At 42.0% G+C, this 24,464-nt stretch overlaps 3 protein-coding genes across 9 annotated transcripts; all 3 read right to left on the reverse strand.

Moving 5' to 3' along the window:
• Nucleotides 1–201: 201 nt before the first annotated feature.
• On the reverse strand, nucleotides 202–2,279 carry LOC120903381. The gene is made up of 3 exons (XM_040312792.1): nucleotides 1,500–2,279; nucleotides 1,010–1,430; nucleotides 202–926 (listed from the first exon to the last, which is right to left on the reverse strand). Exons 1-3 carry the CDS (start codon nucleotides 2,230–2,232, stop codon nucleotides 329–331), a joined length of 1,752 nt encoding a protein of 583 aa, XP_040168726.1. The 5' UTR covers nucleotides 2,233–2,279; the 3' UTR covers nucleotides 202–328.
• A 707-nt stretch (nucleotides 2,280–2,986) lies between these two features.
• LOC120901825 (ATP-binding cassette sub-family A member 5-like) lies at nucleotides 2,987–12,523 on the reverse strand. Of its 3 annotated transcripts, none has more exons than XM_040310119.1 (10): nucleotides 12,012–12,523; nucleotides 10,236–11,387; nucleotides 9,966–10,152; nucleotides 6,736–9,897; nucleotides 6,470–6,656; nucleotides 6,113–6,387; nucleotides 5,886–6,041; nucleotides 5,121–5,791; nucleotides 4,715–5,049; nucleotides 4,532–4,638 (listed from the first exon to the last, which is right to left on the reverse strand). In XM_040310119.1, exons 2-10 carry the CDS (start codon nucleotides 11,135–11,137, stop codon nucleotides 4,532–4,534), a joined length of 5,982 nt encoding a protein of 1,993 aa, XP_040166053.1. In that variant the 5' UTR covers nucleotides 11,138–11,387; nucleotides 12,012–12,523. The 3 variants fall into 3 exon arrangements, with proteins under 3 accessions (XP_040166052.1, XP_040166053.1, XP_040166054.1); XM_040310120.1 differs by having other exon boundaries at nucleotides 12,398–12,519; XM_040310118.1 differs by lacking the exon at nucleotides 12,012–12,523 and having other exon boundaries at nucleotides 2,987–4,638; nucleotides 10,236–11,137.
• A 691-nt stretch (nucleotides 12,524–13,214) lies between these two features.
• LOC120902855 (tetratricopeptide repeat protein 39B-like) lies at nucleotides 13,215–23,762 on the reverse strand. 5 transcript variants are annotated; one of them, XM_040311895.1, is made up of 10 exons: nucleotides 23,632–23,762; nucleotides 21,502–21,792; nucleotides 16,602–16,633; nucleotides 15,912–16,019; nucleotides 15,491–15,832; nucleotides 15,236–15,401; nucleotides 14,842–15,170; nucleotides 14,271–14,777; nucleotides 14,049–14,189; nucleotides 13,215–13,984 (listed from the first exon to the last, which is right to left on the reverse strand). In XM_040311895.1, exons 2-10 carry the CDS (start codon nucleotides 21,580–21,582, stop codon nucleotides 13,873–13,875), a joined length of 1,818 nt encoding a protein of 605 aa, XP_040167829.1. In that variant the 5' UTR covers nucleotides 21,583–21,792; nucleotides 23,632–23,762; the 3' UTR covers nucleotides 13,215–13,872. The 5 variants fall into 5 exon arrangements, with proteins under 5 accessions (XP_040167829.1, XP_040167830.1, XP_040167832.1 ...); XM_040311896.1 differs by having other exon boundaries at nucleotides 23,558–23,751; XM_040311898.1 differs by having other exon boundaries at nucleotides 23,497–23,751.
• Nucleotides 23,763–24,464: the final 702 nt, after the last annotated feature.

Here is a 24,464-nt window from a genome sequence, read left to right on the forward strand (position 1 = left end):
TTTATAAAATCTATAGGATGATCAGGGAAACTTTAACGAAATTCATAAAAGATAAATTTTAACAATCTAGAATTTGTGAATGGTATACTGAGTTTGCGCTGATTTGCGGATTTGTGCTGATTTCTCTATATTTTCTTCAAATATTTTTATTAAAAACTAAGGATTTATTAACACTGCTTAAACAAAATGAACAAACACGAATAACATGTTTTATAGGAATTGTTTATTGAAATTTGATTCAACTGGCAAATAGTATTTTACCTCGTTTTAACATTTTATTTACTTACATTTTGAGTATTTACGTCCAGCTGAAGCCGGTACGCCTTTCCTACCCACGTATATTATCCAAGATCCATTGCAAATACTTGCTGATAGCAATGTACTGTTCTGGAACTGAACAGTAGCTAATGCCCGTCTGCAACCCGTAGAGCAAGTATCGGTTAGATTTCTTCTCTATGGCCTGTATCGCCGATCCTGGCTGATAATCATTGCATTGCGGCGATCGGGAAGGATCGTTTATATTGCGAGCGCAAATGGTTCTGCTATCGATCTGCTTCGACGCTTCGGATGCATAGCTAGATGCTTGAAATTCGGCCCGACACTTGTTCAAGTCGATTGCTTCCAGCAGTGCTCGTTGCAGTATGCGCGCGTCAGATCCACTCTCCTTCCAGCCCGTCATGATGTACCGGTTGTACAGACGTTCACGCTGCTGAGGAGTGACCGGCAGACAGATCGACTCAATATGATCTCGCCGACCGATCACAGCGGGAACGGTTAGCCGGGCTAGTACTAGATTATCTTTGCGAAATAGTTGCCCCACGGACACCGTCTGCACGCCGGATACACATTGCTCTCGTCCGTCTATGGTGCCGCAGTCCTTTGTCTTGCTCGTATCGTAATCGCCTAGTGTCACACTGATTTCATCCCTGGCAGAAATGTCGCAAAATGCATGGTGATTGAAATTGGAGTATTATTATGGTATGACCCCTCCACTGTATCTCATACTCACTGTAAATCGACACAATTGGTCGTGAGAACGTAGTTTCGATTCAGCAAGACTCCGTTACAGGGGACGTACTCGGAATCAACGAACGGGTGGCGCAGTGTCACCATCCAAGGATATTGCTTAAAGATGGGTTTACGATCCTCACCGAACTCGTATATATGCTCGTTCCGTCCACAGTTCCCCTGGTTGATGAGGCGGATGTTGGGATGTCCCAGTATCGGATCGTCGATTCCACTGTTTGGCGTATTCTCGTACAACCAATCGATGTATTGCGAAGCGTCCGTAAACCCGATGTATTGTTTTAGATTGCACACTCCGGTAGCATCAATAGTATTGCTAAACGAAACCACGCCCTTCAGATACCACCGGTTTTGAAACTGGAAAAACATTCCACCCCCACTGTCTCCATTGCACACTCCAGTCCCTGTCGAGGCAAAATGCAATCAAAAATGGGTTAGCATGGGTCCTGCCCACACCCACCCAGGTGACATACCATTTTTGTATCCGGCGCAGAATGCTTTGGAGTACAGCAATCTTCCGAAAAATGCCCGATCGCTCGCCAAACACGTCAGCGAATCGACTACCGGCATGAGTGCCTCGTTCAGGACCGCGCCTAGCCGATTCTCTTCCGAAAGTCCCCATCCAACTACCGTGCCCGATTGGTCGTGGACACTCGGCAAGACGAACCCATCATCCCGCTTCCAAAGACACACCGGTTGAATGTAATCATTGAAAATGATGGGAATTTCCACCCGCAGGATGGCGATGTCGTTCTCGAACGTGGTCGGCCGAAAGCCCACGTGCACTATCGTTTCGATCACGCTAAACTCTTCCGCATGCTCCTCCGCATCGTTCGACAGATTGAACCGGCCCATCTTTAGCTGCAAATTTTCAGTTGGAATTTTCCGTCGGCTTGCCGCAAACGTGACGCAGTGTGCCGCCGTTAGCACCAGATACCGATGCACAATGCTGCCACCACACGCATACTCGAAACCATCGCTATTGATGCCCCGCTGATAGAGCGCTACATGCCACGGCCAGTCACCGGGGCGCGTGGAATATCCACCCTTCACTAGCCCTTCGCGCTGGGCCAATCGTTTTCCACACTCGTTATCATTAAAGTCTTTGATTTGCAGCTCGTCCTGTGCGAAACTGTAGCAAACATTGTGCAGTAACAGTATCGCAAATATACCAGCCACTTGCCACGGCACCGTTTCACGAACCATGCTACGATCTTCTCAAACGCACGACTGACTTCGTACTGCCCATACGTCAAGTAGTGAAGCTTGATTATCGGTTTGATCGTTGTAAAGGTTACGAACCTTGGGGAAATACAACATTTACTTGCTGTACAGGTTTTTATTATGGGGTCAAAAGAAAAGAAGCTTATGAAAAAAGCAAATCTTTTGAAATTTACATTTTAAAGAAATATTACATTCGCTTGTTAGCACATTGCATTTTGCAACTGACAAAGCATGTAAAGAATTCGGCAATGTTACAATGAGTGTTGCTTGCAAAGAGAACAAGAGAAGGTACTTTGCGTGCAACCTATACACGTTCTGCTAATGCAGCTCCGTCGACAGGCCAGACATTGTTTTGTTTGAAAGTACTTAGAATGTTTCTTTTCTTCCTTCATAGAAATAATCAGGTTTTGGTGCATCGCTTGTCCGATGCGATGCGTTGGTTTGCTCCCGATGATGACTTTGAACGGCATTGAATAGGATCGCAAGCAGCTGAGCAGCAAGTGCTTCCAACATTGCTTGAACAGTTCCCAACCATTTTAATTTAATAGTGTAGACACACACACACACACACACACACACACACACACACACACACATCCATCTCTCTCTCTCTCTTTCTTCCAATGATGGGAGATTCCATCTTACTGGTGGGAAATTTTGTAACAGGGAACTTTGTTCTCACGGCGTTGTAACTGCCGGCTCCTATGTCATCTGAAATTCATTCAAACGGTAGCGGTTTTATTTCAAGTAGCTTCACTGCTGAAGATTTATTTGAAAGTGCTTTACGTCTCTCTAAACCTATCTTCACTCTCATTACATTTCAAGAAAAGCTTTCATTAACTTCGGTGACGCTTATGCCTTTTATCGATCTGCATATCTCACTCGACATGTTTCGTGTTTCGATAATGGTTTGGCATCGGTGAGATGCAACATTAGCTGGTTTTATTTCATGGTTTGCTTCAGCACAACTCTGGTACTGTTCACAGTGCACTAGCAGTTGGCGCATCGGTTCCTTTCATTCTTACTGTTCGCTCAATCAACACTCTGCATTCATCGTTGGCGACAAGGAATTCATGTGTGTAATTTTAGTTATTAATCATTTATCATTAGTTTTATTTTCATTATTATTATTTATCTATTTTTCCGTGTCTTTTTTGTCCTGCCAAATCAATATTTCCACACTTTCAACTTTAATCACAGCTTTCAAGTCAAATTTCTTTGAAATGTGTTTCTGTTTCATTCGTCCAGATTTTGCATCGTACATGTGATAGCTTCCGCAAAAGATGAATTCCATCTGCATCAACCTTCGTGTTATGATTATGCGCATCCAATGCAATCATCGTATTGGTTTTGGGTTTTCTTTTTTAGCTCTTCCATACGCTCTAAAATTCCATTGCACATCGTTTCATGCATCATTTTTAACCAGTGTCATGGTTTGCAGTGTTTTGACATCTGTATCAGATTCTTTTTCGTTTCCTGCCTTACACCTACACATCAGCTCACTTAACTTATTGTTTAATTCACTTGCCCCCGCTATAGAATGTTTGCGTTTTCGCTTACTTGTTGTTTAAAGGTTTTGACTAGGTTTGTTTTAAATACAATTTAAATCTAAAATATTCCTCAGCAAAAACTTGCATACAGAGAAGACGCATCAGCTGCTTCACAAAAACAGCGCCATTTTCGTTTACTGTGAAGTGGTTTGGTTTCAAATTATTGTTATATTTTACTAACCTTTTTCCCTCGCTTTTCTCTTTTTGCTGTCTAATTTGTGTGAGTGTATTTTAATGCTTATGTTAATGAGTTTTACTGTCGAGTTCACTATCCTTATCTGACCTGCAACACCAATCTGCTTTTTCGATTTTTTTATCATTACATTACAATCATTTTGTGTGTAGTTTAGTTCCTTCAGATATCCCTTCTGTCACACGAAACTATTGCACAAATGGTTTTACTTTAACCGAACTCTTTTAATTCTTCACAATGCACTATATGCTTGTATTCCGCGCCCTAGGTTTATGTTTTGAATTAACTACACATGTTTTATTTTGCATGCTCAATTGCTGCGACTTTCCTAGACAGCTGTTTCAGCTTACCAGGCGTCCTATACATGCACACAGGCAGCCACTTCCAATCATTATTTGCAAAGTGACGGTATTAAGGGTGATATTATTAACACACGCGCACCACGATAGAGCAGGGGGTTTGCCAAATGATTCTTCTGAAGGACGATTCAAAAGGATATTTTTCGCACTGATGATCTATGATCGAGATCGGCATGATCTTACTGCACACTGGACGTTTCCTCGTCGTAGTGGGCAAACTTTAAGAACACTTGCTCTAGTGTTGTTTGGCTGAATGAGTATTCCTCTATGTCTAGCTCGGTCTTGGCTGCAAATAGAAACAATTACAATAGGAACGTTGTGCAGGTATAACAATTCTCGCTTACAAAACAACACTCCCTTACCTTTTTCGAGCCTCGAAAAACATTCAGCTAAGGAACTGACGGCTTGTTGCGGTACCGAGTATACTAGCCGATCGGCGAAACTCTCTTCCAAGGTGGCACTCGGAAATAGATCTGTTACAAAGTTGCGCAACGCCATCGAACGATTGTCAATGCAGTTGCTGATAACCGGTGCAATGTGGTCCGTACTTTGGTCGAGCTGCAGCTGCTCCTGGCTGCTGCTCGGTTGGCTTTCGATTGGTGTCTCACTGTACACATTTTCTATGTGCTTCAACTTAATCTCAAGCGTGTAGCCAGCGCCGTATAGATTTTTCAGGTGTTGCGTCGACCCGAGACATCTGGAAATATAAACAAAGCGTCATGCATACCTCGCCTCACGCGCAAACAGTAGGTCGCATTTCAAACCTACCTTAGCTCTCCTTTGACCATGATTCCTACGCGCGAACATAGAGCGTCAGCTTCTTCCATCGAATGTGTCGTCAGCATCGCGCAACGTTTTCCGTGGAAGCTGGCAAGGATAGTGTCCCACAGAAATCTTTTCGATTTCGGATCCATCCCAGTTGACGGTTCATCGAGTAGAACTACTTTGGGGGCACCGACCATTGCCATAGCATAGCTAAGTTTACGCCTAGTACCGCCGGAACAGTGTTGGGTTTGCTTATTGGCATGCTCGTTTATGTGCAATCCCGTGAGATACGTCGATATCAATCTATTCAAATCTTTGCCACGCACGCCCCGGATGCGGGCATACAATTCTAGATGTTCGCGAACGGTAACGTTCTTCCACAGAGCGTCGTGCTGGGGACAATAGCCCAATGTCTTGAATGCGTCGTCTTGATTGATAGTGATACTGTGACCTGCAACACGCACCGTGCCACGCGTTGGAGCCGTTTCACCTGTCATGATTTTCATGGTGGTCGTTTTGCCGGCACCATTGTGTCCGAGCAAACCCAGTACCTCCCCAGCGTCCACTCCGATTGAAAGACTTCGCACGGAAACCTTTTTCTTTGGTAGCTCATCATCCGCACAGCAGCAACAGTTGCCACACAAAGATTCCTGTGAGAACTCTTTACGAAGGCTCTGCAACGATTGATATAAAAAATAAAAAAGTAAGAAAAATAGTCGAAATTAGATTACACGTTCTCCTAAAATAGAAGAACCGCCATTTGCTTACCTTTACCAACACTACAGGCTGAGCCAACGGACCTTCCTCCTGTTGCGATTGCTGTGGGTTCGATGTAAGCCGAAACACGCGACTTCGCTCGTTGCGAACGTCTTCATCTTCATACTCCCCAGTGCATTGCTCTTCAGTCATAACGTCCTCTTCGCTCTGTGAAATAAAAACGAGGTTAGATTTTTGTTGTTGTTTTAAGTATACATCACGTCTGTACGAAAGCTTACCGCTGAACGATGAAACAGGTCCCGCATGCGACCGCCACTTTTCATCACATCAGATACCCGCAAACAGAACGCCCAAATAGGAATGTGCAAAAGGCACCCGCATGCCATCACAATCACCTCTTCAGTCATGTAGTGGGCCATTGAAAGCTCTGCACATGCGGAACTTAGCCGACAAGCAATATATACCCGATCGACGAAATATACCGTTGCGTACGGTATGTACATTGGGTTGATCAAGGAAAAAACATAATGTAGTGCAATCGCTGCCTTCACCTCTGAATAATGGAATAGCATGTTGAATAACAAAAAATCAGAAATGTTACAGTTTTACATTTGTTATCGGCATATCCAACTTACCAATACCCAACATATCCAGGAACACAACCAATATGAACGGAATCAATCCTACAAACGTTAGTATGTTTGGTAGAATCGATTGTGCTGAATCAGTACGATCAAAGAAGTAGGAGAAACACGTTGAACACAAAATACCTGCCGGTGAGTAAAGAAACACCAACATTCCCAGAGTAATAAGGGCCGGTGGCTGTAAAAAAGAGAGAAGGAGATATACTACACCATTTACCACCAAAAGCGTATGCTATTACAAAGCCACCGTAGCTCACCTGTCGGAATGAAGGTATATCAAATATAAACACTAGCCCAAGCAATGCGGCACAAATAACTAGCATCAGACCAGAAAGCACGATAAAGTACGCCGAAAGGTACAAGGACGAAGAAAGCCCATTCACGCGCAGTTGATTTTTGGCTTTCATCTCACGATCGTACACCATGTCAACGGCGAGTGAGACGGGAATCAGTACAAAGATCATGCCCACAAAAAGGGCGGACGAAAACGTGCCTATATTGAACTCCTGCGGTTGAGCTGTTTGCTGGAACGGATGGGACCACAACTCAATTCGCAATATGGAGTCGCTAGAAGAACGATCTGGAGCCGCGGAACCAGATGTTGATGAGGTCGTGCTAAAACTTGTGCTCGAAGGTAAGGGTTGAAACGCTATATCATCCAGAGTTTCACCATCCGCGGCGTCGTCTTGGTAGTCAAACGTTGACTGCGCATTAGACGTTGGTGCTGGGCCTTTCCGACCACCGCCGGCACGCTGATACAGCAGATGCTGAGAGTTAATAGTTGCCGGCGAAAGTTCGGCATACACGCGCAAAAGCGTGTTGCTGATTAGATTCAGGATGATCGGTAAGCTATGCTGAGTGGTATCGTTGTATAGAGTGGTGATGGATACATTAGACCAGGATATAACGTTCACATTGAATGCGGCCATATGAGGGGCAATGTCCAGTAGCGAGGAAAAATTTCCACTGAAATCCTCCGTCACATTAGCCGATCGGTGCAATTCCGACAGGAAGCGACGATACAAATGAGCCGCTTCCTTCGACTGTTGTTGCTGCTGGTGGTGTTTCTGATGCAGAAACTGTGGTATCGGATCATAATGCTTCTGTGATTCACGCTTCTGCTGCTTGGGCTGATGGTGATGGTGGTAAAGATAGGCTGCATGAGACCAGACCGCAGGATTCGTATTATCGTGTATGGCAATCTTGGTGATGTTGCTCCCGTAGGTAGTATTATCTAGTAAAATGGAACGCATGATCGGAGACAACACTTGTATCGAGTTCAAGTACAGTCCCAAGGCAGTGAATGCCAACGGAAGTATTATCAGCAGATACAACCGCTGAATATCACGAAAAAGAATCGTCAGTCGTAACTTTAGCAAAGCCCCGATTGTACTCCATCTCGATGGATAAAGTGGAATGTCGTCCAGATCCATCCAGTTAGTTCGATTTTGACTATTGAGCTTCACTGCCGAAGCTGAGCCATGCGTTTGCGTCTGATCCTCGTAGACGCTCTTGGTACTTTTGCTAACTCCATTTCTCGAGGAACGATGATGTTTCTTACGGTGAATTCGTTGAACTTGTGGAGAATTAACGGTGGAGTTTTGACCACAGCCAACGCCACCCCCGCCCATCGATACCGGGTGCGTTCCGGACCCAGCCGTTCCCTGACTAACCCCGTCCGATCCAAGCCCGTTGATGGGAATGATCGTGTCAAACTGCATACGATTATCCTGCAGAGACGCTTTATTATCGGTGTTTTGTTCGTCGAGTAGGGTTTTGGTGTCATTCTTTAACGACTGATAGCTGTTACTGCGTTCCTGCAGCGACAAACTTCTGGGGAGACCGCGAGTTTTCATCACTTTGCGACTCAGATTTTCCGACACCGGGTATCCTGCCGCTTGCCCATCTTCCTCGTCCTCCTCACCTTCTCCTTCCTCGTCTTCGCCTTCTCCAGTGGCACCGGCCTTCTGTTCACCTTCTCGCTGCGTTTCCAGGTGCAGAAACACCTCTTCCAGCGTTGTCATTGACACCCCGTACGAGCAAATGCCAAGCATCATTCGTTTAGTTTTAATCTCCTTTTCGATATCATCGAACAAGGATACGAACGAGTTGACCGCATCGTGTGGCAGGATATAGCTCAGTTCACGCCCGTGTCTACGGGCTTTCTCTGCTTGCGGAACGTGATCGTTGACCAGCTTCGTGATGGACGTTTCACAGGCATTGGTATCCAACACCAGCGTCAAATGATAACCGATGCCGAACTTGTTCTTCAGAAAGAGGGACGATCCGCAGCAACGCAGTCGCCCGCGGGAGACAACGGCCTTTCGCTCTGCCAGAATGTCTGCTTCATCCATAAAGTGCGTCGTCAGAAGGATCACCTTGCCGTGCTTGCGATTTTGCAGAATCGACCACATGTGCCGCCGCGAGTACGGATCGACACCGGCCGTAGGTTCGTCTAGAATGATAATTTTGGGATCACCAATGATGGCTATGCCGACGGAAAGCTTTCGTTTCTGACCGCCGCTCAGATGCTTCACTCTCGTCTCTGCCGTATCGAACAAGTCGATATCACGCAGCGTTTTTTTCACTTCACTGTCAACCAGTGATGGCGGAATACCGCGGACGGCCGCGAAGAAGTACAAGTGCTCTTTGGGCGTAAGCGTTTCGAACAGTATGTCGTGCTGCGGGCACACTCCCGTCATGCGCCGGATCATGGTCATATCGTTGGGATCGCGCACATCATACCCGAAGATGTATATTGTACCGGAAGTGGGTGACGTCAGTCCAGTAAGAATATTAAACAGCGTACTCTTGCCTGCCCCGTTATGGCCGAGTATAGCCGTTATCTGTCCTTCGTAGATGGTGAGGTTAATACCGTTGACGGCATTCACTGCCGGTTTACGACATGAGTGAAACGTCTTGTACAGATCCACTATGCGGATTGCTTCCTTTCCGCGCATCTCCCGAGACACTGGTTCCACATCGCGTGCCTGATCCTCGAGCGCATTGTTGAACGAATTGGCCGACTCGCCATTTAGCAGCGGTACTTTTGGCACTTTTTTCTTGCACCAGTAGTTCCGGTTGAAGCAGAAGCAAGGCCGCTGCTTCGTACCATGGTCCGATGGAATCACACAGTCGAAATAGAACGCCAGTGCAGCGTACAACAAAATATCCACAACGAGCATCAAGATGGAACCACCGATTGGGATGCCGGGCCCAGTCCAGAGGTTGTGCAGCGTTACACCCTGTCCGGATATGTCGAGCACGAGTATTTTATCCATTGCTAGTGCAAATCCCGTTGGAGAAATAAGTGACACTGTCCATAATGCTGCCGAGGTATGCGTATCGTCGATGAAAACTTGCAAAAAGTACAACAGCGACATAATATTCACCGCAAAATTGCCCAGTATGCCAGCGGTCTGGAAAAGAATAGACTCCACAGTTAGTATACAGCAGCATAGTACAGTTTAGCATCTTGCCCACTTACCCGCGAATTGTCAAAGAACGGTGTTATCATAAAGCCAATCAGAATAACCGAAAAGCTGTATAACAGAATAAGGATAAACACGGGCAGGTAGTTGGTATGCTGAAAAACTCCCAATGAAAACACGAGAATTACGGAAACAAAGCTCAGAAACGTTACAAAGACCGCGTAAATGATGAACCAACCGCACCTGAAAGCAACGAAGCAACGATACAGTATTAAAACAACACGGCGCAACTAAGCATAGATGATGCAAAGCATGAACTAACGTACCAAAAGACGGAATCTCTCAGTCCCATAATCTTTAATCCTTCCTTTATGTGGTTCTCCTTCTCACCGACGATCAGGATCAGCAGATATGTAATGAATTGCGACAAAGCCATCACCATGTAGATCGGAATGACCAGCCTAAATGCGACCATCCAATTGCCAGTGTAGGCTTCCTTGGGAAACATCTCTAGCGTAATATGAGGTATCTGCAGTTCTTCATTTTGCGTCACGATCCGGATCTTGGTGTAATCGAGCAGAGTTTGTAGCGCAACAAAGCCCGAATAGTAGTACTGGTTCACCGGGCAGGAATCACCGGTTTCGATCGGTATTACCGCCGACCAGTAGCTATCCGATTGTCTGCACGTTACCAGAGAGGAGTACAGCTCCGTCGTTGAGGGTGTCACGAAAAACGATGGATTCGTGCGTATTTCGTACCTCAACGGACCGAACAGCGGGTCATCCGAGTGGAATATCAGCGCCAAGGGCATCTTGCTCGGGTCGCGCCAGTAGGCTGCTAGCAATTCTTCCGGCGTTTCGTACACCATCCACTTGATAGGATGTATGCCCGGTTGGTGCCGTCGATTCGACATCCATAGCTCGTTCACCTCACTCAGAAAGGGAATCGTAGTAGAGGAGTTTGGCTGCGGTAGCACGGCAATGGTATGGGCTTTATGGTGCTGAAAATGTTCGAAAAGTGTTGCTGCACCGCGCGGCTCCGTGATAGCGGGAAAATTTGGATTCGGTATGAGAATTTTCAGCACAATCAGCGTACCCAGTGTGTAGAGGGGCAGGAATACTTCCGCTATCGTTTTTCGCGAGTCTCTGATTTTCAGCTTGAAATTACGAACCAACGTTGCGCCAAGCTGCTGACAGAAGTTGCTACTGTTCATTAGTTCCTTTCCCATAGCTGAGTGGGTTGTATGCTCGGCACACAGTTACGATGAGTGGTATGAAAATAGTGGTACGTTTGTCTACGACGATTGCTTCTCGTTCTCGTTGTAATACTGTTGAAGTAGCAGCTGGTCTTTTGGGAAATGTGGAGGCACGGCGATGATATTCGCTACGGATGACGTATGATAATGGGTTGCCGTGGTTTGAAATTACTGTGTCTTACAATACTGCTGCTTCCATGTTCTTGCCTCGCTCGATTACGCACTTTCAAAGAAAGAAAGTAAAAAAAATGAAAACATGAAGATTATGAAGATATGAAAATGTTAGATTCCTAGGTTGTACAAGCATCTATAAATATACGCAGAATGGCCCTGCGTTTATTTTAATGCACTGCTTTCGTATCATACACAAACGTCCCAAATCATACTAAAATCATACTAAAATGCAAAGCATTCTTAGATAAATAACAAAAAATCCACGTGCCATTTGTTTACACTTTACCACGCGGTTAGTCGTCCGCTTCGCGTGGTTGCTATAAAATTTCCCATCGCATACACTTATTGCCCGCCAACGCAACCGGTACTGTACTATAATTTTTCGCACTTCACACATACACAGACGCGCCCAATGCAAGCCTCCCTTTCACCATTCACACCCGGTGAGGCTCCTTCGTGCCCTCCCCAACAACTATCTTGACATTGCTTTGCCGATGATGGGATGATTGAAAAAATTATCGATTTTTCGCTAAGTGTCAAACACTTCCGGATGTCTCAAACGCGCCCACGGCAAATGAATTTTCAACCATGTCTATCTTATTGCACGGTGCGCCACCAAGGAAATGGAGCTTATTTAATGTCGTTTCTAGTAATTGTACCACTAAAAACTCACCAATTTGTTGGGTCTGCTACGTGCTGCGTGCGCGCAGAATAGGAATGCAAGCTTAACGATTATTTCGTTAGCTGGTACAAAGAATCACAAAAAATGTTGATTTTCTTATCGGCCGAAGTGTACCTGTCTCACTATAGCTACTTCAGCTCCAATTTTAATGTGTGCATGTTCATTTACTATTCTGCACCCGTAATGGCCTGAGACTGACATTAGAATATAATTGATTCACTCTTTTCCACTGCTAGCGAGCGATGCTCATTCGGTGTGACCTGCAGTATTGCAATTTTTTCGTCGGAAGTTTTCTTCGCTTAAATGTCGGAAAACAGCGCGACCCCCCGTTGGCATTCGTTGAACCGGAGATGATGATGATCGAATGAAACACTCACTGCAGGAAACCTTCCCGACGCCAAACTAACTAGAAAACACATCCCACATCACGAATCACTCGCGTACAGGACATTTTCACTGCCGATAGCTTTTCTTCTCAGGACACACAATGACAGTACACCATTACCCCCCTTACAGGTTTTCAATTTTCCGAGCCTCCCCCTTTTCTATCATTGCGGTGTCAAACGGTGCCCGAGAATTCTCACTAGCGTTCTCTGGTGGGGAAATTTAAACAGAGTTTTGCAATCGTTTGCGGTTTTCCACGGAAGAAATTGTAACCGAAAATTCGTCGTAATATTCAATTCGCACTGAATCTACAAGCTCGGATGGTATAGCAAATTGTACCAAACCATAAAACGACCATCCCATACATTATTTGAAATGATTGTAAAATGAAAATTACAAGTTTTATAGATAATCAAAAACTATTACAAAACGTTTACTAAACTGTTTCCGTACAGTTTCGTAACGGCAAGACATTACTACATGAAAAATATTCTTATAAAAATTACATTCCAATGTATTATTGTAGAAACGTGCATTTCCATTCTTGCACCGGTAGGAAGGATGTTTACCCTCACTGGAACGATGGTGGTATGACGCATGCGTGCGCATTAAAGCTTTAGTATAATATTGAATACATTTTGGTGGTCGCGCCGTTATAGTCCATTATGCCGGTTGCCAAATGTATGAATATTCTGTTTTGTTAAGAGCAAAACATCGAAATACAACTTGATGCCAATAAGATAGCGTACGAATAACGAACACGTTTAATTTGGTTACAGCACCACATACATTCGATTACAACAATTGAAATTATAGTTTGCATCACGTTACATACTTTATTTATTTTTCATATATACAAACAGAATACAGTACGACCCATGAGTTATGCTTTGATCTTCTGAATGATATAAGATTTTATTTTTTCCTATCAACCAACCCTGAACATAAAAACTTTGAATCTAAGTTTTTTAATCTACTACATTGCTAGTGTTAAACCCTTGACTAGCGAAACTATGGGCTAGAAGATGTATCTACAATCTGCCACACGTACAAAGTACATCAATTAAAATAATACCTATGCCGTCAAAACTACCTATTCTGTTTGGTATAAGGATTTATGGTTTTGAATTATCTGTACCCGAATTTATAATATCGATTTAAATTGGAAAGTGAGCAACAAATAAAAACAGTTGTAATGCTAAAACAAATATTAAGAGCTCGTATCGTAAATGCTTGAGCTAGATGGTCACTCTGCGACATCATGACTAGGAATCGATTCCGTATGACGTAGAATTAGTACTATGTCCATAAGCTCCTATTCATGCAGAAATTACTTTGGATGAACTTTTAAAAAATGACACATTTGGTTTGGTCTCACTTCGAATACTCGTTGTTTGGTTCACTTTCTGTTTCGTGTTTTATTTCATCGTAGAATAGTGTCATGGTGAAGGCGTCAGGTGCTGCTCCTTCATTCTGCCCCAGAAGGAATGTTTTCGTAGCTTTTGCCCTTTAGCTCCATCAGGGCCGTGTGTATTCGGAAGTGCAACCGTGACTCGAGCGAATAACCACTGTAATTTTTCCTGCAAACAGAAAAAAAACATTAGTTTTGACCAAAGCGTGCAACATTGTGCTGGCTTGGCTTACTTAGCATCCTCTAGAGCTAGTATGGCTTGATCTTTGTTTCCTTGATCGATATAGATCAATGCCAGCTCTACAATTGCATAAGGTACCAGATAATGGTCTTCTTTAATATCTTTGTACAGGGCAATCACCTCCTCAAGGCACCTAGAACGAAAGGAATCATAATATCACGTTTTTTGTGTCTTTTTGCATCTTTTACGATGTTCTATCAAATGCAAACCATACCGTGTGGCTTGCAACGGACTGTTCATCTGCCGCAAACAGGCGCCTTTCAAAAGCAACAGCAACGCTTTATTATCCGCCGCATAAACGCCAAACGCCGGGTTTGACTTGGAGTTAACACGTTCGCCGTAATGATTGAGATTCTCCTCCACTATTCGATAGACGCCGTCCGCTAAATGGAAATGTTTGCCCAGTATCTTGAACAGATTCCACACGAACATCAACTCCAACGCGGGTACGTACAGGAACGACTGCTGAGCGAAGAACCGTTCAGTCTTTTTACAGGCAAACTTCTCCATCGGCAACGATTTGCCCGCTATCCGTTGCTTGTACTTTGGCACCTCCTTCATCAGTGTGGCGATTGTCCGAATCTCGCTCGAATGTAATTCCTCCGTCTTCAGCATACACATGATTGATGCCTTCTGATATGTGTAGATCGTGCGCGACCACTTGCTGTTCTCAACAAGGTACGTCGCGAACAGTAACGACTCACGCCAATTCAGTCGTAAACTGCAACTCCAAAATATGTGTTAGTAATATCGTATTAAAACAACGCGGTACGTGCATTTCTTACCAATTAACCCAAAGCAGTTCCCAAAAGCACAGATGATGAAACTGTGGCCACACGTTTTGTGACTTCCAAGATTTCTTATACCATTTAAGCGCATCGTCGAGATTGCCCTTCATGAACTCCAGACGACCTTTGAAAAACAGGAACCAAACGCCGTCCGGATACTGATTCAGCTGTTTTACCAGCAGTTCGTCGCAAAAGCGTAAATCGCCTTCCTTATGGCTCAGCACATAACACACAATCAGATTGTACCCGAGTAATGTCATCACACACAACACCTGTCGAATGCCTTCGCTTTGTGAACCGGTAATTAGGTCTTGCATTCCCGATTGCTGCAACGAACAGGATTATTATTAATATAACATCACACGATTGCGCGAACCACTTCCATACATACCTTATTGCCGGAAAAGCCAATAAACTCCAACAGTTTTATAATCCGCGCCGGTAGCAAAGATATCATAAGATTAAACGTGCCCAAGCCCATTCGCACGCCGCTCTCGAAGTGTAGCTTCGAACTTTCCGATTGCCATTGGCGATGAGTAAGAATGTTATTGCATTCCCTAAAACAATGCAAATAGCAAACAGCAACAGTTACACGTTAATTTATTATCCAGACTATCCCAGTACTCACTGGTTGTTCCAAACTTACTTGTACATCGCAAAGCAATTGCGAATCTTCATTCCGCCCTTAATCAAGCTGGTTAGAGTCTCATCCTCAATAAACGTCAGCATCGCTTTCAGTAGCAAAGCCTCGGCGGAGCAAAGCTCTGCGTGTGCTTCCAAATCAGTATACTGATCATAATTCACTTTCTTAAAGGTTTTGCCTATCGTCTCCGTAAGCGTGCTCTTCTTTCGATAACGATTGCAAACGTTTAGACACTGTTTAAGCGCTTCCGACGCGGCTGCTATGTGTTGCTGCTCGAACGTAAGCATAGCTTCCAGATAGGTGAACACACTGTGTCCAACGGAATGGTACATGCTTGATGTCGCCCTGTGAAATGTAATTGAATATTATCACTGTTTCTGTAATAAATAGAATCATCAACTTCATACAGTTGTGCTTCACTTACAGTGGTTTCATAAGGGCTTCTGCTTCGTTGAACTTATTGTTAAAAAATAGATCGACTGCTATCTTTGCCTCTGCTAGCGCTGTATCTAAATCTAGAGCGCAAGATCCACTGCAAAAAAGAAAAGAAAATATATTACACGTATTACGCTTTGTTTACAAAAATGTAACATAAAAAAGGGAAATTTGTTTTCCGCACACAGCTATCGATAAGCGATCTTTCCAACAAACGCACTGATATGATCATTACAACAAAGAGGATTTATTTTCCATTTATGTACAAAACAAAGAGCATCAATCCTATCATTGGTGCACGATTAGCTGATAAGCGTTTGATAGAAAACAAATTGAGAAGAGACACATTTCGCTCCGATTCCAAGGAAACCATTAAATTTAGTTTACGATTCGCTTGGTAAATGCAGCACAGCTAACAAATGAATAACTGCAAACATGATTTCCCTAACGACAAACGACCAACAACAACCAAGCTGTTGCTGGCCTTTCGTCGCAGCTTCGCCGATTGTGGTTATCTATCGCAAAAAGGTCGATTGTGTCGCTTCTCAACTGGTTGAAGTGCAAACAAGCAATTAGTAGACTCATGAGCATAACGAACGGCGAGATGGTCTAATAGATTTTACAAACAGATCGTACGCCCGTAGCGTGTGAGCGTTGGGCAGTACTTGATTTTACTTACGAGGCAGTTTCAGCATCACATGCATCCTGGAACTGTAACGAGGCAGAGAAAAAAGTAGAAATGATTATTAACATTTTATGTAAATAAACAAATGTATAGTAAACATTTTTATCATTCAAATATTTGGATTTAGGTCAGATGAAAGATTGATTATCAAAGACAGTCAAATAGCGTATTGATCGAGCTGCACAGCGCTGACTTTACTGTCATTGGTAAATCAATCCAGTTATTGATTGAATGTCATGATCAAAACCGTCTACGGTTTTCGCACCCAATAAGTCGTTTGGTTTGGTGGATTTATTTTGTCTTATTTATTCATAGCCTAAACTAATTTTTAGCTTTGATAGAATAATCAGATCAACGTACAATCAGCTAAAGGTTGCGCAAATGATATGGATATGAATGATATGAATGGAGGGTATATGTATTTTAAAAAAATGCAATCCTCTTCCGGATACTGGTATCACATTCTATGGTGGCTTTAACAGGTTTAATGTCGAGGGTATGATGAGGCAACTAAATGACCGGTAAGACAAACCTGTCAACAGTTTCACCTATAGCTAAGCTAAACTTCTCATCTAACCACACCGTTCTCGGCTACACCAGCCAATAATCACACCGGCTTAATTGTGGCTCCAATCGTGGGCTAGGTGCTAGGCAAGTTCAAGTGCAGCCGCTTCCCCACGCTGGGTAGGGGAGGTTAAATTACCTGGACCGGTCGAAGGTTACCGATTTGAAAGCTGCATCTTGTTGCACTTTCGCGCCCCACGCATAACGAAACAATACACCCGCTGTCCCGATCACTGATATAATGTAAAAAAATCATGAAAGCTTACAACTACTGCCACGATAATTGCTGTTATCATTTCCAATGGCGCATGCAATGCTGCAAACAATACAAAATAAGAAGAAACAAATCTGACTATGAGCCTCTGCTTAAATGTAAACAGAAAATGATGTTAATATTTATCGAGGGGCAATATTGCAATATAAATAGTTTGACTACTATTTCTTTGTAGTACTGGCACTACAACAATACTACTACAACATGTTTGGTACATCGAAGGATATGCCTTAAAAGGATGTGGAAATCATCTATTGCGTGGAAATCATTTTGCCAAGAAGGGATAATATTTTAAGAAAATGCTTTATGAACTATTTAACTAGTGACCATTTAACAACAGAGCTTATACATGAATCGGTAAACTTTGGAATAAATAGTGAAAGATTTAATAAACGCGATTTTTTTTTTGACTGATCCTCTAATCACTACTTTCTGTTGTATTCATAGTCATTCATCTTCTATTTATATCTTCATATGAATTTCATATCTAATCAACCCATTTTTCTTTTGTTCTTGAAAAACAACAAAGCAGTGGTAAGAGGTAGCGTGAAATTAAAAATTAATGTTATTTTTTAGTCATATTTATTTATATATGTGCCATTTTATGTATTCAACAGTGGATAATTCTAATCCACATGTAATATTTTCAGTGAAATCAAACTTAGTTGTATACTTTTATAATAATTTTACAATAATTTTAAGCATACAGCAGTGTAAAAATAGGAATAATATACATTTTCATACTCAAAATTTTCGAAGGAAACTATTAAGAAATTGATTTCCTATTGTATTTCAGCAGGTCTACTTTTTTCGCTATCATGCCACCTTTAGTCCATGGTTTGGATTGCAGGGGTGCCTATAACATTAAAAAACAAACAAACAAACAAACAAGTTCATATTCATTATCTTTTATTGCTAAATGGACTCCAAGCAGGGCTGCAAAATGTCATGAGCATCTCGAGATATACCAACGAAAACAATGAACATATCCGTGCCATATCCGTGAAAGTGCCTCATGACATGCCGAAAACGACATGCGAGTGCTTGAGTCAAACACGATACTGACAACCTGAGCTTAATACCAGCGCAAACATAATCGTGATTTATTCTAGGTGTGAACAGAGCTGCCAAATGCACTGTTTCAGTCACCAACACTCATGACTCAAACGAAGCTCAATGCAGATCACGTACACATCTGTGATGATCAAAGGTGAGACTCAAACAGTTGGTCGACCAATCACATGCTTGATGACATTTTGTTAAGCACTCAACTCTTGGTCACTCACTTGGTCACGACATTTTCTGACGGTGATAATCACGATATTCTTGGCCTGTCGTCCCAAGCAACAAAATGAGCATTCTTTCTCGCTCTGTCAGCTTTGATTGTCTGTCGGGTCAAACAGAGCAAGAAAACATGTTCGAACCACTAGCAAGCACCGCATATCTCCCATCGCTGTCGCGTCGAACGGATTTCGACGGAACGGAACCTCTGATCATCATACTAGAGCTCTAGACGCTGACAGGAATTTGACATGACTATGGCCGTGATATTCTGCAAAATTGATCACAGTAAAAAAAATCATGACATAGTCATGACTAACCAAGCGATGGGCGCAAAAAAATATCACGAAACATGTATAAGTTACACCAATCGTTTAAAGTATCACCTCTGGTCATCACAATTGAGTACGTTACGCTGACATGGAGTTTGTTTCAGTCAGATTTTTTAATGTCATTGTCAGCACTGACTCCAGCAAAGTAATTTCGTAGATAATTTGCCACATGCTAGCGTATGCAAACATTTGCTATGAAACAAATCAGCAGCCTCACTACAAAGTTAACGCTATAAGTTATAAGTCATTACGCCTCAATAACAAGCACCAAATAAGAAGAAAAGGACGATACTACATCCGCCCTAATCGATCTCAAATCTTACGATTTGCTATCGATTTGTATAGGCCGATCTCGTGGTACTGTCGTTAACTCGTACGACTTAACTACATGCCTGTCATGGGTTCAAGTCTCGAATGGACCGTGCCCATACGTAGGTAGGACTGACTGTAATGTTATGGATAAAGCAATAAGACACTGAAAACTAATCCCCACTAGTGGTTCAGTGAGGCCAGGTGGTTTGATCGGCAAGGGTTATTGTGCCAAAGCAAAAAAGAAAAGATGATTGATTTGTACAACTCAATTTGCAGGTTGAAAGAAGGAAATGCACACAAAAAACTGTGCTCTTCATAATCGACTAATCATTTAACTGTATGGATAAAATAATCTCGTATCCTGTATGTGCCTGTGGGCGTTGGGCTTGCCAAATTTCCCAACCCCCGGCTTAAATGATTACTGCGATATTATAAATGTAATATAAGAAACTAACTCCAAATAATTTTATATTTTGCAGATTATATGTTGAGCGATATCTAAGGAATTAGCCTCATAACAAAAAACAACATTATCGTACGCAAATACCTTTTTGCTTATACATCAATCATAAAACAATCTGAACGACTAACCACACAGTTTCGATCTTTTTTTTTTGCTTTTGAATAAAACAAACGAGCTACCCTTACCTCGGAGGAAAGCTGTAATCAACATAGCACATACCGATTCGCGAAGTATGTACATTGTACACACCACCCGTGCAAAGCTAACCATTTCACCTGTCACTCGCGTTCGCCTGGTCATTTTAGCCATAAAGGTAAGCAAACAAAAGAGCTATCTCAGATGAAAAAAGAGGCAGTTCCGGGTGGGATAGAAAGTTTCCATGCAATGAGACACTCCGAGTAATGTTGCCTTTCAAAGCTCCTATGCTATGGATACATACACCTTCAAATGAATGACGTATTTAATGGCAGCCGCAACAACACATACTACTGCTATGATTTTAGAACATAGTATATGTTGGGGATCTGTTTATTACTTTGCGTCCTGTTTTGAAACAAGATTCTTTGTATGCAATTGTTTTGCAATGCCGTAAATCCAATTTACACGTCTTACCTCAAACACGAGTAAAATTTTGTATAGAGCAATCCTTCTCTGCACATTATTATTCGAATATGAGATAATTATTATATCCAATATATGCATGGGAGTGGTTCGGTTTTTCCTTTTTTGTTCTAGATTCTATCATAAGGCAATGCCTGCACAAAGCCATAGCTTCAAAGTATTACAACCGAGTTTTGATTTAATCATACGAATTTCTAAATTAATTCAATTAAAGCTCATGTTATACTGCTACTATACTGAACAATATAGTTTTTTTTTAATTTTTGTGGTAATTTTATTAGTTGCTAGATATTTAAATTGTATAGTTCAATATACTGTGAAATGTAAGATTATTACTGGTTATTGCCTAACAGCGAACAAAGCAATGACCAGTACAAGAGAATTCGTAAGGTTTCGGAAACTCGTGACTGGTCGCGTCCCCCAAATGTCTCACGTGAGCTGGATAACAAAGGGAAGAAGAACCAGCCGTACGTACAGTCAGAAAATCAATCGTCCAAAAATGTGGCCGAGTGGCTCGTTCTGAATTCATTCGCTGCGGCCCGCTGTTCCAGAGGACGGGTAAGGGCGATACAAAAGGACAGGAAACATAGGAGGGCTGGGCAGACTGTGTCATCGGAATATAGTATGTAGGTAGCTATAAGCGGGATCCTAACTACAATCCATATTGCCTTGTTACTACGTGCCCGAAGGTGCGTCGAACGTGACCGGACACTTATAACATACCATAGTTATGAACTAGAACATAACGAACGCACTTTTATGCATTTTCCACCTAAACGAAACGAACATATTAATGTGCAATGAAGCATTTGATTTCATAAGATGGGAACAGTGCCAGGATAGACATACGATCACTCATAATGATCGATTTAATACGTGTAATGTAACAACTGAGTCGTATCTTCGTATAGAAAACTGTATACCCTGATATAAAATGTATTTCCAACCGCGATGAAATTAAATCATAAGCTACGACTTTTAGTTAAATTCTTAAAGGAGAAGCGTGAAACAAAGTACTGATTCTTAAGCCGTGTTTAAAATGCTTACCTCATCATCATCGTCGTAAGTTTGCAGATGCTGTTGCTGATTGCTAGACGAAGCGGACGTGGCTGCCGTTGCAGTAGCCATAGCAGCAGAAGAACGCGTTGGTTTTGACACTAGTAAACAATCACACTGCTCGCACTTTTTATTGCACCGCTAAAACAGGCTTTAGTGAAACGCTTTATTTCCACGATCGTGTAGCTATGCTACACGTTTCCACTCACAAACTTTAAAACGTTTTCCACGGTGTAATTCATTTACCGCCTGCACCGACTGTTGCTACTTCCTGCACTGAAACTAGAACAGGGAGGTTTGTTTTAATAACGCACTGATCCGCCATTGCGGAGTTATTATATGCAGTGTTAGCACAATTTTTGAGTTTGCTGTTTTCATTCTAGGTATTTTATGGCCATGTAATGTTTTTTGCTGACCAGCAAAAAGTTCGATACCTTCCAGCCGCGCACTTGATTTCATTATGATCATAGAGTTGCGAGAGTAAGTAAAGAAAGATACGTGCTTCGCTAGCAAGTTGTTTAAGCACAACCCCGTTATTTGATCATATTTGACACGAAACACAAAGTTTATTCATTAATCCTTGCGTCCGATTTAATTTGAATACTTAGAATAATATCAAATATTAAAATCATTTCCATTAAAAAGTGCGTGTATTAAAGAGTGAGTAAACAAAATATTTCCAAAGATCAAATCCATGTAACCATTTTTTGCACCTAAAAGTGTCTATTTTAAATTTAGCTTCAAGTAACTTTAAAGCAGATGATATTGCTTTATATACCAGCAAACCTTTGCCGCTTCTGCCGTATCGTGTTATGTTTCATATTTTGGAACGATAACAACTGTTCACACCTTGTTAAGCGCGGCCTATTTGGAGTTCAAGATAAGAAATCATATAAAAGCAAAATAATAATAAAAAAGCTTGATTGTCGAAAAGCAAAAAAAAAAATGAAAAAATCGTGTATCTGACTCAACGGGACATTTTTTATAGTTTTTCTTTATCTCTGCACAGTACTTTCGGGTTTCTACCTACGATTGCATATTGCACAATTGGTCATTCTTCTGTAAAATGTCATTTGATTGTGAATGCTTCCAAAAGTCTTATCAATTGCAGTCTAGCACGAGATAGCAAACCCAGCTACGGCTACAGCCGGCTTACGCTTTTAATTAGACAACATTTGTTTTTGATCTTCCGATTTTAGTGAACAAACCAAATAGGATGCACGTGTCGTTAAAATTATTAAAGTTATCAAATAGGCAGGAAATTGTCCACCAGCATAACGTTCTGCCATGCAAAGCTGATAAGAATCCAAAGCGGAAAACCCCCGTTTCGTCACCCTGCGGAGCACACGCAATGGTTTATACAATTTTTTTTTATTGCAGCAAGTAGTGCAGTGATATTTATTTTTGCGAATATATATTTAAAAAAACATGGTCCTGTTTACCATTAGTTTTAAAAACATTGCGTTTAAAAATTGTTTCTAGTAGCAATAAACAAATACTTCCATCGGGTTCAAAATCGATAATGCCTGATGCTTCCTGAACGAAACGTGTAGAGGCCCAATAAAAGGCTAATGTCCTTTAGAAATGTTAGGCGGCACAATATAATCTGTAAGTCTCTTTACCGAAATGTAATTTTGTATGTTTCAATCGTTTTATACGTCGACATAACATAACAATAAGCAGAAGAAAAAGGAAAAATTAGTCACTAGCATAAAGCGCGATGTAAATATCATCTATTTTCCTCGCATTTTTCCATCCTGACCTTGCACTACACAACGCATGCTTTGGGTATCGAATTTTCCTGACGTATTTGTTCGGGATTTCCACAACAGAAGAAAAACAACAAAAACACTTTTCACCTTCCTACTCACTGTCCCATTACACTCTTGCCACAATCTGCCGCAAATTTGAGTTGAAAATAATCCCAGCAACCTTGGCTGGTCATGCATTCACGGTGAAGTAAATATTTAAATAACGCGCACGTACAGAGCACACCCAGCGAAAATAGTATCCCTGCCGATATCCTGCATTCACATCTTTTGCACACCTTTGTTTTTGTGTTGCTCTCTAAGTAGAAAATGTTCCTACGCCAAGCTCTCTTTTTATGCAACTTTTCATTACATTTCACGGTGGACACTTTTGTTGGAGTGTCGTTTTAAATGCCGCTTCACGGTATAGAACAAACACGACGAACGTACGAACACGTCCGTCTGGTTACACTTGCTATATTTTTCTGTTTTCATCTCCTTTTGCGTTTGTGGAAGAAAAGTATTACAGGGGTTTTCAGCGGTGCTCATAATTTTGTGACACTTTCTTGACTCTTGCTTGTAGGAAGTGATCTTTATTTGTCGGGAATTATTATCTATGGTAGCCTTTTAGAAAGGCTCATTTGGAATTCAATAGGAATTTTCAATATGCCTACCCAAAATAGATGCCGTAGAGTCCAATTCCCGTAGCATAAAGTTCATTTTCCGTAAAAAAAGTCCAGAAAGCATCTCAAAATTATGAGAGCCCCTGTAAAGTGAGCTCGCGGCTACACCAAAGTGTATGAATATCAGGTGGTCTCATAGCCTGTTTTTTTTAGCAAAAGTTGAACGTCACTTTTTGACAGCATGGGTGAAAACATTTCCCCAAACAAGCTTTCTGACGACTTGCCTTACACACAAACAATCTTAGAATCTTCGTTATTTGCACTGAAATACCTTAAAAAGCATTCAAAATATATGTTACTGTAAGCTAAACCAAATCTGAACTAATTAAAATCCATTTTTGGATCAAAATAATGCCGTCGATGAGGACACCAATGTGTACTACGTATGTGTTGCTAAGAACAAAGCGAACGGTTCCTATGGAAATTCACTTCACCCATTCTGTCAAAAGGAGATTTTTTGATATAGAAATTAGTTGTCAATTTGTATGGGACGAGACCAAGGTGTATGGATATTAGGAGGTGA

This window comes from Anopheles arabiensis, chromosome 3, assembly GCF_016920715.1.
Source record: "Anopheles arabiensis isolate DONGOLA chromosome 3, AaraD3, whole genome shotgun sequence".
Classification (NCBI taxonomy): Eukaryota; Metazoa; Arthropoda; class Insecta; order Diptera; family Culicidae; genus Anopheles; species Anopheles arabiensis.

Bases quoted from the DNA above. Each gene is read 5' to 3' on its own strand.
- LOC120903381 (XM_040312792.1), bottom strand. From the start codon at position 2,232: ATGGTTCGTGAAACGGTGCCGTGGCAAGTGGCTGGTATATTTGCGATA. The intron at 1,431-1,499 runs GTATGTCACCTG...TTGCCTCGACAG, and splicing joins CTGCGCCGGATACAAAAATG to GGACTGGAGTGTGCAATGGA. The intron at 927-1,009 runs GTGAGTATGAGA...CATTTCTGCCAG, and splicing joins ACCAATTGTGTCGATTTACA to GGATGAAATCAGTGTGACAC.
- LOC120901825 (XM_040310118.1), bottom strand. From the start codon at position 11,137: ATGGGAAAGGAACTAATGAACAGTAGCAACTTCTGTCAGCAGCTTGGC. The intron at 9,898-9,965 runs GTAAGTGGGCAA...ATTCTTTTCCAG, and splicing joins CGTTCTTTGACAATTCGCGG to ACCGCTGGCATACTGGGCAA. The intron at 4,639-4,714 runs GTAAGGGAGTGT...TTCTATTTGCAG, and splicing joins TTTTTCGAGGCTCGAAAAAG to CCAAGACCGAGCTAGACATA.
- LOC120902855 (XM_040311895.1), bottom strand. From the start codon at position 21,582: ATGGCTACTGCAACGGCAGCCACGTCCGCTTCGTCTAGCAATCAGCAA. The intron at 15,833-15,911 runs GTAAGTGAAGCA...TACATTTCACAG, and splicing joins GAAGCCCTTATGAAACCACT to GGCGACATCAAGCATGTACC. The intron at 14,778-14,841 runs GTAAGAAATGCA...TTGGAGTTGCAG, and splicing joins GAACTGCTTTGGGTTAATTG to TTTACGACTGAATTGGCGTG.